Source organism: Sebastes umbrosus, chromosome 9 (assembly GCF_015220745.1).
Source record: "Sebastes umbrosus isolate fSebUmb1 chromosome 9, fSebUmb1.pri, whole genome shotgun sequence".
Lineage (NCBI taxonomy): Eukaryota > Metazoa > Chordata > Actinopteri > Perciformes > Sebastidae > Sebastes > Sebastes umbrosus.
In genome coordinates, this window is record NC_051277.1 from 20634908 (window position 1) to 20650046 (window position 15139).

Here is a 15139-nt window from a genome sequence, read left to right on the forward strand (position 1 = left end):
ATATTTATTTGTCACAACATTGTGCCTTGAACCTTGCTCATAGATGTGCTGTGCAGAGGATTGTGGATCAGAATAGCCAGAAAACATACTGCAAAATGTGAATTGGTGTAGCAGGACTTCTGGTATTTTTGGCATACTGTATTTCCTATACTATGTATTGGGACATGCTAAATCTTTTTCTGGCATACTAAATAGCATGGTAGTATTACATTTCATTTTTAAAGACATTTATTGTCATTGTGTAGTACAACGAAATTAGATTGTGACAATCCCATAGGTGCTAATAAAAAGATAATACAATAAAAAAAGAGATAGTGCAATATAAAAATACAACATGTATATTCATGAGATGAGTTTTGCCAGATTATTGCACAAAGTGTCCGTCAAATTATATCATTATTGCACAGCATCATATAATTATTGCACAGAGTGATCAGCATATGCTATTGCACATATTGGGTATTGGAACACATAGCTAATGTGGCCTTTACATGAGCCTTGTAAGTGTCCATTTCCAAAATTGTGCTGGAAAAAAATGGCCCTTTAAACAAACTGCTTTCATTGTATGTTTAAGAGAAACAGGAGTCCTTGTTACCAGCAGTGGAATATAACTAAGTACATTTACTCAGACAAGTACTGTCTATACTAATGTACAATTTCGAGGTTCTTCTATTTTATCAGAGCATTAGGATTTTCTACTTCTTCATAGGCCCTACTTCTTAAAGCACACAGTAACCTATCTAGGCTTTTGCCACACTACATTTCAGAGGCAAATCGTATCGTATCGTAAATTCGTGAGCCTGGTTTGATAGCTCGGCTTATGCCCTTTTCTATCCATAGGAAATCGTTGGAGGGAGGAGAGAGGAGATGGAGGAGGCATCATGGCCCATGCCCGGCTAGTTGAGGAGTTTATATATATACATATATATATATGTATATATATATATGTATATATATATATACATATACATATATATACATATATATACATACACACACACACACACACACATATATATGTATATATGTATATATACATATATACATATACACACACATATTTTCCCTTTTTTTCTTTTTTTTCTATTTCTTCCTTTTCCTCATAACAAAATAAAATAAAATAAAATATGGATAAAACAAAATGGAGAGAAAAATAAATTAAAGAAAGAAAAAAAATAAAGAGAAAAAATTAATGAATAAATAAATAAACAAATAAATAAACAAATGAAGACAGAAAACAAAACAAAAAAGCCAACATAACTGTGCAAAATCAATATCATGTGACTGTGTGAGGCAAATGTTTACTTGATTTATCTGACAGGCGATGGCATGACCCGCCCTACTCCGCCTCTGATTGGCTCACCCTGACATCCATCATGTCTACCTAAGCCAATCAAATCAAAGAAGGCGACGAGTGCTAGCCAATCAGAGGCGGAGTAGGGCGGGTCTTACCTTCAGGAGCAGGAACGTCAGGAGGTGGAGAAGAAGGAAGGAGATGGCCGACTAGCAGCTAACAACGATACCTTCAACACTTCCTCTAGCGAGATTCCTCTTTGCACAACACATCTGCACAGCTGAAGTAGGAAGAGGACGTGTTAAAGTACTTCGCTCCTCTTCCACAATGGCAGAACAAAACAGCAACGTCAGATATCAGGAGGTATGTAACAGTGCTGGTTAAGCTGTAACTAGGTAACTGCTAGCTGCTAGCTGCTAGTAGTCAACATGAGCTGTAGTCTCTGAGAGGAAAACATCAGCTCAACACAGATCTGTTTACGGGCAGGCCTCAGTTTGGCGATGCATATCTTATTAGAAACCACATTTCTCACACTGAAATAAACTATGAAGTGGATAATCTTAATTTCACCACATACAAGCTGAAGCCTGTGTGACCTAGTTTCATTTAGCAGCTTAGTTACTCGTGATGTGAGCTGGCTAGTGTTGGCTGGCCTAACAGGAATGCTGTGTGTGTGTGTGTGTAGTGTCACTGTCTAGCCTTCAACCAGAACCGTCATACTACCTGACTGTGACCAGATCAGTGACCAGATCAGTGACCAATCCAGCCTGTCAGCAACTTAAACTACACATCCAAATACTAACATCCAGATGATAATGCACACAGGAACTTAAACTCCTCATCCAAATACTAATGCTGAAGCCTGCTCATTTATTAACATATATTGATATGCACATGATGTATGAGATCTTTAGATAGATAGATAGATAGATAGATAGATAGATAGATAGTAGCTTTATTGATCCCTAGGGAAATTCAAGTTTCCAGCATCACAGTTCCATAGTGCAAAAACATGTTAGTAAAAAGGCAGTAAAAAAGTTAGTATAAAAAAATAATAATAATTCTTGCAGAAATTTCAAAATGTCAAAAGTTTTGATTTCAAATCAAAGCATGGATTTTTCTATGGTGTTCCTCAAAGTCTTGGTGTCTTAATGTGGTATTTTGGAGTGATTTTTGATCAATTCTTAAGTGGTAAATAATGGTTAAATGTATCACCAAATCTGTGTAACAAATGATATCAACCCCCAAATTGCTGAAACAACTTATATATAGATAGATAGATAGATAGATAGATAGATAGATAGATGGTAGCTTTATTGATCCTGAGGGAAATTCAAGTTTCCAGCATCACAGTTCCATAGTGCAAAAACATGTTAGTAAAAAGGCAGTAAAAAAGTTAGTATATATAAAATAAAAATAATAATAATTCTTGCAGAAATTTCAAAATGTCAAAAGGTTTGATGCCAAATCACAGCATGGCTTTTTCTACAGTGTTCCTCAAAGTCTTGGTGTCTTAATGTGGTATTTTGGAGTGATTTTTTTATCATTTGTGATCAATTCTTAAGTGGTTAAATGGTTAAATTTATCACCAAATCTGTGTAACAAATGATATCAACCCCCAAATTGCTGAAACAACTTATAGATAGATAGATAGATAGTAACTTTATTGATTCTGAGGGAAACTCAAGTTTCCAGCATCACAGTTCCATAGTGCGAAACATGTTAGTAAAAAGGCAGTAAAAAAGTTAGTAGTGCAAAGTACAAATTACAAAAAAATATACCAGATATAAAAATACAAGGAGATGATGAAAACTGAATATAGTGCAGGGTAACAGCTGTGATACAGGACTATTTAGTGCACATTTCATAATTTATTTGAGGCTATGTAGTTTTGATGATGTATCAGAGGTCACTGTGTTTTCACTGATAGAACAGTGCAGCTAATTCTTCCTCTTTTGGGAAAATATTGCTTGTAGACGTGTCCATCATAACCACTTGTTGCATAGTATATTTACAAGCAGGGTCTGAAATTAAGCTTTTTCCTTTCCTAGCTAGTGTTGGCTGGCCTAACAGGAATGTTGTGTGTGTAGTGTCACTGTGTCTAGCCTTGAACCAGAACCGTCATACTACCCTGACTGTGCCGGATCAGTGACCAGTCCAGCCTGTCAGCAACTTAAACTACACATCCAAATACTAACATCCAGATAATAATGCACACAGTGCACTTTCATAGACTAAGCTACTGGAGTTACCCTGCACTATACTCATTTTTAACAGTCTCTTCTGCACTATATTCACTTTTTTAATAGTCCTATATCACAGCTGTTACCCTGCACTATATTCAGTTTTAACAGTTTTCTTCATCTCCTTGTATTTTTATATCTGGTATATTTTTTTGTACTTTGTACTACTAACTTTTTTACTGCCTTTTTACATGTTTTGCACTATAGAACTGCGATGATGGAAACTTGAATTTCCCTCAGGATCAATAAAGTTACTATCTATCTATCTATCTATCTATCTAATGTGAAGCCTGCTCATTTATTAACATATATTTATATGCACATGATGTATGAGATCTTTAGTGCACATTTCATAATTGAATTGAGACTATGCAGTTTTGATGATGTATCAGAGGTCACTGTGTTTTCACTGATAGAACGGTGCAGCTAATTCTTCCTCTTTTGGGAAAATATTGGTTGCAGACATGTCCATCATAACCACTTGTTGCACAGTACATTTACAAGTGTAATATCAGTGATTCTTTGGTTACTTACTGTTTGAGAAGTTGGCACAATTTTAGGATGTTTTTCCATAAAGCACCTCAGTCCATCTGTATTGTGCTCGTTCAATATCTGGCCGAAATAGACGTGGGGTTTGCAAACCAAGAGGTGGGCGATACGGATACAATCTTCTTATTGCAGTGTCAATATATAGCGTTATACAGGCAACTGGAAAATTCAATGAGACCGTGTTTACAGATGAAACAACAGATATGGTATGAACAGTATGGCGACAGTTGACAAATATCTGTCATCTCACGATAGATATGTAAATATTGTCATATTGCACAAGTACAGGTTTCTAGATGTTGTAATTTAAGTTTGTTGTGTTGTCATTTATTAACATTTCCTCAGCTGGTGAATGAGGAGGAACCGGCCCAGCCATCCCAGGAAGGCCCTGCCCCGGACGCACCACCACCGTACAGCAGCATTGCTGCAGCAAATGCAGGTTAGCAACCTTCACAGCACAGAAATCCATAAATACCAGTGCCACTACATACTAATTCTGTAAGTCGAGTGTTGAAGTATGTGTGGTGAAATGTGTCTAAGAAGCAAAAATGAAGAATAGTTCCACAGTGTCACATTATTCTCACAAAGCACAAACCTTCTCTGATAGCTCTGCTTTGCATTTGAGAAATGTATGATGTGTTTTGCATCTGAAACCTTACTGTGCATAGTGAAAACAGCCATCAGATAAATATTCAAAACAAGGGTAAACGTACAACATTTCACACTGAAATCTTACAAGTGAATGAAGTAAAGTACCAGTACCTCATAACTTGTGTACTAAAGTGCAGTACTTCAATAAATGCGTATAGTTATGGCAATCTTCTGCTCTAGCGTGTCCTACACTGTTAGCCTCGGAATGAATAATGTAGAGAGGAATAGCTCGTGTGCAAGGTCTGATGTTTGTAATCTCACATCTTAAGAGGGTATAGGTCAACGGGTTGCATAAGTGGGTGTAGCTTTGAGCTCTTCCTGGGTGAGTATATTGATCTGGTACAATGCTGTTTGTGTTTGAACAACACAAAGGAGTATTCTGGATATCTGCCAAATGACCCAGATAAAAGTCTCTGCTTATACGGGACAAAACATTGAACAGTAATGGACACAGATACTGCTAATGCTTTTCTTCCTGCTGTAGCTCGTCCCTGGTCTGGCTTTTATAATCCTCTGCTGCTGCTTTTCTTTTTGAAGGAAGTGAAAGTAGATTTTTTTGTCTGTCAGCAACCAAACCTTCGTAACAGCTGGTAAATCAGTCAACGTTGGATAATTTCAGTTCTGCAGTTATCAGCATTTTTAGATATACATTTCTTTCCATATGTTTTTTTTCTTTAGAGAACAACTTTTAATTATCTATGACTGTGTTTATTTATCTGTGTCTGTCTGTTAGTGGAGATACCAACAACCAACAGATACCAACTGTGGATTTTCTGCCTATAAATATGTGCCAACAATACAAATGATAGGCCAACTCGTGTTTTATCATTTGCTACTAAAATCTGTAATGTTTTTTTAAATGGATATATTGTTACTAAATCCAGCTTTATAGTGAGGGTGATAAAACACTAAATATGGCACACATGCTGTGGTTGGAGATGGTTTCCATACTCTAACATCATGTTTTTTGGGTCAAACATCCCTTTTCAAATGCCATCTTACTGCAATAAATATTATTAATATTCATGTTACTTGGTCAGTCTACGACATTTTTACCTTATATCGTTACCAATAAGGTGAAACAACTTTATACAAATATATACAATGACTCCACAGTATTTGATTTAGTTTTAAAGTGTAGAAAGTTATTGATTGTAGCTTAAATATTAACCTAACCTACGTATATGATAAATCAACACTAAAGACCCTTTTTTGTGCAATGTCAGCAATGCTCAGGAGTTTATTTATCATATTTAGAAGAGTTTATTTTGAGACACGGCCTCTCTACCTGGATCAATGCTCATTTTCTTTTGTTCTCTCCACAGCTTTCTTTGAATACAAGGAAGATGGAGGGAGATTTCCAAACCCTCCATCCTACAGTGTTGCCACCACTTTGCCCTCCTATGATGAAGCTGAGAGAAACAAAGAAGAGGCAGTCATCCCCCTGGTCACTGGAAGAGTCACGGTAGATTGATCTAATTTAATCTAAAAAGGAAATATGCCTTGTCATGTACTAATACAAACAAAACAAATTGGAGGTAAACACAAGTTATTGTAATCTATCTACACATTTCTTGCCGTTTGTGCAGGAGGATGACTTCGTGGCCAGGGATGACTTTGAAGACGCTGACCAGCTGCGAATAGGAAATGACGGCATCTTCATGCTCACTTTCTTCAGTAAGAACTCGTTCAGCATTTCAACAGCTCACCTGTGTACAGTTTTTCTTTCTAAGACAGTAAACTGACTTTCAGTTTCGCCGACTTGTAAAATGATATGGTTATTTACTGTATATATATCTGTAGAAATCTGGTCACTGAACATGAAAAGACATGCGCTCTCCTTTCATTTAACATTTGTTGCGTAGTTGCTCTTGAATAAGAGCTCTGATATACTGTTTTCTAAATTAAATTTGTCATGTTCACAAAAGGCTGTTACATAATGTGCTGCGTGCAAATACCAGTACACTCACCGCACAAGTTTGTTTTCCAGCAAAAGACGGAGGAGGAGAATGTGTGCCGGCCAGTTTGATGGCTTCAAAAATAGACTTGACAATTAGACTGATTAAAAAAAATGTCCCACCTTCTATTGGTCATGCTTTGAAAATGACATAATCTTTTTTTTTTTGTCACCAGTGGCATTCCTCTTCAACTGGATCGGCTTCTTCCTGTCGTTCTGTTTGACCACGTCAGCCGCCGGTCGATATGGGGCCATCTCTGGCTTCGGCCTGTCCCTCATCAAATGGGTTCTTATTGTCAGGGTAAGAGCTATTTAGTGAATATTAAGCAAAACCAGTTTGGCTACGGAGTGGAAATGTTACAAAAGGTGCAGGATAAAGTTTCCAGGCTCATGTCTTATGGGTTGTTTAAATTGGAATCAGTTTTACAGCCCCTAACAGGTATTTCTTCTTCTATGTTTTCCAGTTTTCTACCTACTTCCCTGGCTACTTTGATGGACAGTACTGGTTGTGGTGGGTGTTCCTGGCCCTGGGTAAGCGAGAGACATTATTTTATAAACAAATATTTTCCCACAATTACATCTAGGTAATTATCTTATGTGGCATTATATCTTTTCTTCTCCCCCCCAGGCTTCATGCTGTTCATCAGAGGCTTCGTTAACTACTCCAGAGTGCGTAAACTGGCCGATCCCACCTATGCTACTCTTCCCCGAACAAGGGTACTCTTCATCTATTAGAGGTAAGGTGTATTAATCTGGCCATTCTCATCGTGGTTTGTCATTGGAGACATTTACATGCACACAGGACTCCCGTTACACTGAGTGACGAGATTAAGGCGAATAAACTGTTTACTTGATTAAAAAAAAAAATATCTGGCATTACTTACAGCCTAAGTTTCAGATGCTATTAAAATCTTTCTTTAGTAAGTTAACCAGTCAGGGCATAACTCCCCCAAATCTCTGATGGAACTTTAGGCAGTTGAGTTGCATTATGGGTAATGTAGGCACCATGGGTTTTGACAAGGAAGAGGAATGCATGGAATATAAAAGACGGTATCTCTGGTTCCGCTGCATCGATTTTTATATTTTGTTCTAGCCACCTTTAATCTAACGATGTTGTAAGTTGAATTGATCAGTTTGTTGGTCTGTTTTTGCCGTCACAAACCAGGCCGCAAGGCCGTGACAAAAGAGAGAGATGCACATAACCAAACCAATTAACAAATTATTTATTAATTTAAAAACACTATAAGAGGAAAGCTTAGACAAACACACACTGCTGAACTTACTCATCCCACATGCCACTGTTGGTTTAAGTTCAGTGTTGTATGATGCAGCAACACAACCCCAAATGGGTGTCTCAGGGAGAAGAAGGAAACGGCACCTGAGCTCCAACAGGGTTTTTAAACGAGCACTGGCATGCAGGGCCCAGGTGTTGCCCAGGTGTTGCCGGTGTTGCTAACGAGCCCAGGTGTTGCCATTTCACTGACGACTCTCTGCCACGCCCATTTCACGCCCAAGACCTGCAGGGAAAGTAGCCACACAATCCAAGTAACAGGCAGACAGGGCGGAGACGGTCGTCACATTGCTTTTGAACTGTTATAGATTTTACTAACAAAACAAAAGTCATTTAGCCAGTATTAATTATTCTTGACAGGAACATTCCTTGGGTTACCTCCCAGGAGACCCCGATGTAATTTACTCAAGGATCAAGTGGAAATCCATGTTAGCTCGATGTACTCGTGGCATCCTCATGATGATAACTTAAGATAAGATAGATACAGGAAATGAAATCTGGCTGAAGATAAAGTATCGGCTTAATCTTGTCAGTCTGAGTTATTAATGTGCATGTAAACAAAGCCACTGACAAAACCACAGACACCATAGAGACAGGCATACTGAGAGTCACGATCCACAGTTTCCCCATTCTTCCTGCTGATGCGTCACTTTTGTCTTCTTAAAGGCTCAGTTTTTCAGTTTGGCAGCTAATAAAAAATTAGTTCTGGGTTATTTTCCCTGTTGGTAGTGCATCCCACCACCACACAGCAGCTTTTAGGCCTCTGTCTGTTGTTTGCTAGCAGACAAAAATGACCACGAGGCACCATCACGCCGTACAAAGTCAACGGAGAGCGATGAATTGTTTCCCCCTCCTTTGTGGGCTCTGTCTCTATACCACACATCCTTGAATATTAAACCAATACTCCTGAAGTCCATTTCAAGACTTGATCTCTTCATCTTCCCTTAACCTAAATCCAGGATGTTGGATGTGGCAGGACCGGACGTGACCAACACGAGCAGTAACTCTGTGAAGAGTCTCAAATTTTAAGTGGAGGCACCAGAAAATCGGCCCAACGAGTTATAGATGAAGACAACTCTCAGTAAAAATATTCAGGAATTATATCACTTGTTTTTATTTTGTTTTAAAAACTTTATTAATGGAAAATGATTAACAGTAATATTCCCTTGATGTACTCATTAGTGATGAATGTCAAGTGCTATTTACATCTCTGTCTGTAATGTATAAGTAATGCCTTATATCATTTGATGGTAACGTACGAGCATGCATCTGCCCTTAAGGTCAATAAATAGGGAGCGTCTCATGTTGGCGACACTTGAAGCCAACAGGTATTAATTAATACAACACTGGGTAGATTTGCCACAGCATGCAACACACTTAGTAAACTGCACTAGTCATGGTTTTATTGTGATAATTATAGGCTGTTTTTAGATACCACATACACCTAGAGTTCAAGCTTTCATTAGGCTGTAAACGCTGATATACCACGTATTTCACTCACCTGTTGGCTTTAAGTAGTGTTGCCCTTTTTTAGCCACGAGGGGGCAGTGTTGTCCGCTGCTTTTAACTTGTGAGAAACTGTTCATTAAGGGCATTGTCATAATAAAACATACATGCTTGTGATTCAAACGTCAGTAGAGCACATTAAAAATGACATCCATGTATCAGAAGTTCTGATTTTGCCTGTTAGATATTTTGTTGTACATTTAAATCAGGTAAAACAATCCACCCTGGAAATGCGATTTTAGGTTACAAATATGATTTTGAGATGAGTTTTTAATGATAAAAAAAAAGCCAGAAACCCAGATGGCCACAAATGTCAAGTGAGGCTAAACGGTGACGGTTGACGGCGAAGAGATGCAGATGTTTTTGGACGACCAACATGATTTTCTTATGGCTGTGTGAGCACATTATCTGGTTCAAGTCCTTAGAAAGCTCATGTAGATGAAACAGCCTGACCTTTCTATGACTCTTCAGTGAGTCGGCATCTCATTCATTGTCAGTGGAAAAGCTCTGTGATTATGGAAAACGACTCTTGGCTGTCTGGATTTCAGCTGTTAATGATCCGATTATCTAAGAGCATCAAAAATAACTCAAATTCCATTTTCAGGTGGGTTTTTGCCTTAAGATTTAATTGATAGATGGGGGAAGGGAAATCTGTTTTATTTTTCTTATTCTTTCTTTTTCTTTTTTGAAAATGATTAATACGGTGTAATATGTTAGTTATCTTGTGGGTATAAAACTATATCAAAGAATGTTGTATGCAGGTGCACTTTTAGAAACATAACCGATAAAACCCAGAGGATGTTCCCATCGTTATTTAGAGTCCCAGACATATAAAACAATGAAGCGGCATGTCAGGATAATGCAGTTTTTCATGATCTAACCACCGTTATCAATGGAAGAAGAAGTCCATGGCTTTGGTACAGACTTAGTACTCAGACAGATTATGCTTATTTCTATGTGACGTAGAGCTGCAACCTTTGGGGTTTTGTTGTTATGAAACTGTACAGAAAACGTTTAGTGTTAAATAAATGTCACTTTTAATGCATCATTTCTGAGTTGTGTGGATTGTATTACATACAAGATTATGTTATTGGTGGGAAAAGGGCATGAACATTAAAATGTGTGGCTCAAGAGCAGCGTTTATGTCTGTTTAATGGGTCATTTTACACATTGGTGGCAGCAAAGTCTAACTGCTGCTGGAAATATGAAATAACAGTTTTTCCAGCTTGTGACACCGTGTTATATGGAGAAGAAGCGAGTGGCTCAACAGCCCTTTAAGATGTTAATTGATTTTTTTTCTCTTCTAATCTGCTGAGGCATTACTCCTCTGTCGACTGCAGAAAAGTCAAACTAGAAAGGACTCGAAGCACGACTTCCAGCAAGCGGACAACATTCTCAGTCAATGGGTTACAATGTCATTTTTCACTCAAGTGCAGCAGTCTATGAGAAAATGGGACATTTTCAATTAAACATCAGCTACGTCAGACAATTTTTAAAATAACAATTTAATAATAATACATTTTATTTATATAGCGCTTTTCTGGATACTCAAAGACACTTTACACAGATAAAATGATCATAAAACAAGGACATTTAAGTAACTAAAAATGTATTACCTAATGCTATACTACTTTAAAAAAATAATAATAGAATATATATTATGGAATATTATTGATCAGTGTTTTCTCCTCATCCTTCAAAATCATCTAAAATGCCCCCGTCAGTCTGAGAACCACTAATTCAGATTTGGTCGGTAAAATCAGTACAGGTTGAACCTCAGTTGATGATACGGTTTTCTTGTTTTCTATTTACGTTTTCTTGAGTGCAATAAGCAGACCTGCTATCAACTCAAATGGGATGTTGTGTTAGTGGACAAAAAGGATGACGATGCAGTCCTTTAGCTCTGATGCAAGCTTGACCTAATAATTATACATTAGATCAGGGGTCAAAGTCTGAGACACTGGGGCCTCCCATCAGACAAAGCATGGAAAAAGGCGCCCTTTCTGTCTCTCCCCCCCCACCCACCTATAGATCCTATAGACACTCAGCCATTGAGCCAAGATAGCCTTATATTGCTGTGTGACATAACTTCAGACTACACCAAATACATAACAACATATATCCTAAGGCCATTTAGTTGTGACACTACTATCTCTTTAACATATATTCACACACATTTAGGCTATTCTGTGTGATCTTCTTTTGATAACTGATGTAATAACTTATGTAATATTGTTTCACTTCCATTCACTGAGCCTTCCACTTTGAAAACCTCTGCATTAGATTTAAAAAGACTTTGCAGCTTCGCCTCCTTTCAGTCTTGACCCATTTGTTTTTGCAAGCACGTTCCGACCACAACCACTTTCACACCACTTCTTCTTTTTCATGTCTTGTTCTGGCCCAGTTCATGAAATAAAATGGTGAAATAGATGTATTAGAAAATAAAACAATCCATCCCAGTGCAGCTTTGCTTCCATTTAGGTTGAGGTTGAGTGTCTTCACTCCCCGGAGTCACTCAGCTGTCGGGGCAGAAAGAAGATGGCCTTCTGTCCGATGTGAGTTCTTGGACCCGGTTTAGGTTTTCCGTTCTTCTTCAGAGCTACGTACCAGTTCCTCTCCTGATATTTCTGAGCTACGTATGTGTTGTAGTGGTTCTCTTCCAGCTTCTCCAGGAAGTAACATTCATCAGTCACTGTGGGCTGAGGGATAAACACAAAAACAGCTGACAGCACTTCAGTTGTTTGGTTTGAGGTGAAAAGTTTAAAAATGCAGTCACCAAAGAGTAATTAATCATGTACTACAGATATTATGGAAAATTCATCTACATTTGTCTGCATCATTAAGTTTAATATACTATCACATGACATCATCAGGCCTATCGTAGATACTCACTGAACTGTACAATCGGCCCTCGTCGCTCATGGCCAAATATCGGCCGGCTTCTGTTCCTTGGATGACCACTACGCCTCTGTCCACGGCTTTGAGCTTTAAAACAGCTGCAAGGAGAAACAAAGTTTAAAATAATGTGAAAATGAATAACATGGCAACAACTGAAATCTATAAACACAGGTCACTTTCTTTTCTGCTTAGAGCAAAATGGCACCTACAAAATCTGAGATTTCTGTCTGTTCCAAACTTTCTGGCTGTTTCCTCTTAGAAGAGGACATTTAACATTTTAAAATCCTTGCTCTGGAGTTGAATAGCTAAATGAATGATATCTAGTGCACAGGCTAATGAAATGAAATAAAAAAAAAGTGGTGCAGGAGAAATTAATTTTAGAGCGTCCTTGTTATTCTTGGGACTAAATCAATTTGTTGTCTTGAAGTCCTCAATGTCAGTCAGTCTTTCTGGCATTTTAAAACAGATGAACTCAAGTATAAATCACCAATAAATAAAAAGGACAGATGTCAAACATGTATTGTATTTATTTAGTTTTGACTGCTCATTGATCACCAGAAAAAAAACAACTATAAATGAGCCAGAGTTAGCTAAAAAAGCTCATTTCCATCAGTTGTCCCTGGCCAGATGATAAGAAACATAAGGGACATATCTCATATAATTCATACACACAACATAATACATTTTCACAAAATATCACAGCACATATGGTAGTTTGCTAAGTAAGAGGACTGATAAAGACAACTATTCAAGATTCAAGATTTAAGATTCAAGATGTTTATTGTCACTCTGGTTATACAGGTACAATCATGTGAAATGCTTTTTGCTGGGAAGCTCCATTCAAAATAAAAAGTTATATTACAATTATAAAAGAAAATACTTTGTACAAGTTACATATTAAAAACATATACAGTATATACAGTATATACAGTATAAGATATATGATTGAGGTATTGCACTTTTTGTGTGAGAAGGTGTCGTATGAATTATCTATTTAAAAGATTCTATTATCGAACTATCCTAATGTTGGCATGTGTGTTACATGACCTTTCATAATTGACATTATTGAGTAGATTTTTGTATGTCTCTTCTCTGTACTATTTACCAATAATAAATAGTGTCCTCTAATGTGTGTGTTATACCATGATACATTATATTTACATTAGTAGTTCATCTTTCTGTCCCCCTCTATCACAAGTCTATGCTAATTAAGTGTCATTTTGCATTTTATTCCTCATGCAGTTAAACTCATTAAATATGATTTAAAATAAAAAAATATATATTTTTTTTTACATATAATTCACAACTTATACGTAGCTTTTTTTTTTTCTTCTTTTTTGTATATGTTTCATTTATGTTTCTATCGACTTGAATTCATTTATATGTATAAATGTAAGTAACTTTGCTTATTTAATGGTGCAGTAATATTGTTATAGGGATTGGGGGATATCATTTGTTTATACAATTATTTATTTTTTTTGATCAATTTTTTATTGGTATTTAAGCACAATTATATAGGTTGGGGTTACAAACTGATAGATCACCAATAGAGTAAAAGAATATAATCACAAATGTCCATGTACTAATCAATACAAAATTGGCAAGCAGCTACAGAAAAAGAAAAAGAAAAAAAAAACAGTTTATACAATTATTTCTGTGATTTATTGGATTTTGTACAGAATACCAATAAAAAGACTTTGAGCAAAAAAAAATATGATTTAAAATGAACTTCAAAGTCAAATAGACCTGTGCAAAAAAACAGATCTACTTATATCCTTTCCAAGCCAAAATGATGCTGCATCCCCTTTTAAAATATCAGCAACTGGCTTCCACTTTTTCTCCATTATATATGAATGTCTAGTCTCTTTGAATGTGAAACACCTGCAGTAAAGGAAGTGAATGCATCATGATGTATGGCCTATACATCATGATGCATTCACTTCCTTTACTGACCTGGATGTGTAAAGTGTGCATGCTGCTGTGTGTTGTGATGTGATGCAGCAGTCTTACTGTGCACGTCTCCGTCCTCCCTCCGGCCCTGCACCGTCCCATCCGGGAGGATCTGGAGGTGATGTCCGCCATTCATGCAGTACAGCCGAGTCAGACTCCTGAAGTCCCGCAGAGGGCCGCCGGCCACCGTCTGGTCCTCTGATGCAAACATCTCCTCCTCATCCGTCATCCCGCTCACAGTTAAACACAGCAGTGAGGTCTGTAGAGGAGTTTGTGTTTACTATGAGATGAATCAGCTTCTCTGGTCTCCTGCAGTGGTCGGTCAGGTGTTCACATGCTCGTGGACGCGCGCAGAGATCAGAGAGAGGCAGCTGGGTGCGCGTGCCCGACTCCTGGCCTCAACCTCCAGCTGGGATGATGAAGTGAGATCACTGATAGACACCTCAACACTAACTCTACACTATCACTTTGTTTTTACTCTTTCTGACATAGGCCTACTATGCTATGACATTTTCACATACCATAATATGACTTTTTTTAATCAGTTTTTTACATACCATACTTACTTTCTAAATCACTTTTTTAAAACATACTATACAGATTTTTTTATATACTATATTATGACTTTTTTCTATCATTTTTTTTATACATACCATACTATACCACGTTTACATAGGCTACTATACTATGACTTTTCATATTTTTTTACATACTACATTATGACTTTTTATTATTTTTTTACATACTACATTATGACTTTTTATTATTTTTTTACATAGTATACTAGAACTTTTTTTCAT

General features: G+C 37.2%; 2 protein-coding genes across 2 annotated transcripts; one reads left to right on the forward strand and one right to left on the reverse strand.

The window, feature by feature from the left end:
• The first annotated feature begins 1453 nt into the window (after nucleotides 1-1453).
• On the forward strand, nucleotides 1454-10539 carry LOC119494949 (NEDD4 family-interacting protein 1-like). Its single transcript, XM_037781191.1, has 8 exons — nucleotides 1454-1657; nucleotides 4432-4525; nucleotides 6063-6202; nucleotides 6327-6414; nucleotides 6871-6995; nucleotides 7159-7225; nucleotides 7323-7431; nucleotides 8945-10539. The coding sequence occupies exons 1-7, from the start codon at nucleotides 1622-1624 to the stop codon at nucleotides 7427-7429; spliced, it is 657 nt and encodes a 218-aa protein (XP_037637119.1). The 5' UTR covers nucleotides 1454-1621; the 3' UTR covers nucleotides 7430-7431; nucleotides 8945-10539.
• A 1094-nt stretch (nucleotides 10540-11633) lies between these two features.
• On the reverse strand, nucleotides 11634-14886 carry fgf1a (fibroblast growth factor 1a). The gene is made up of 3 exons (XM_037781192.1): nucleotides 14400-14886; nucleotides 12384-12487; nucleotides 11634-12190 (listed from the first exon to the last, which is right to left on the reverse strand). Exons 1-3 carry the CDS (start codon nucleotides 14566-14568, stop codon nucleotides 11990-11992), a joined length of 474 nt encoding a protein of 157 aa, XP_037637120.1. The 5' UTR covers nucleotides 14569-14886; the 3' UTR covers nucleotides 11634-11989.
• Between the last annotated feature and the right edge of the window lie 253 nt (nucleotides 14887-15139).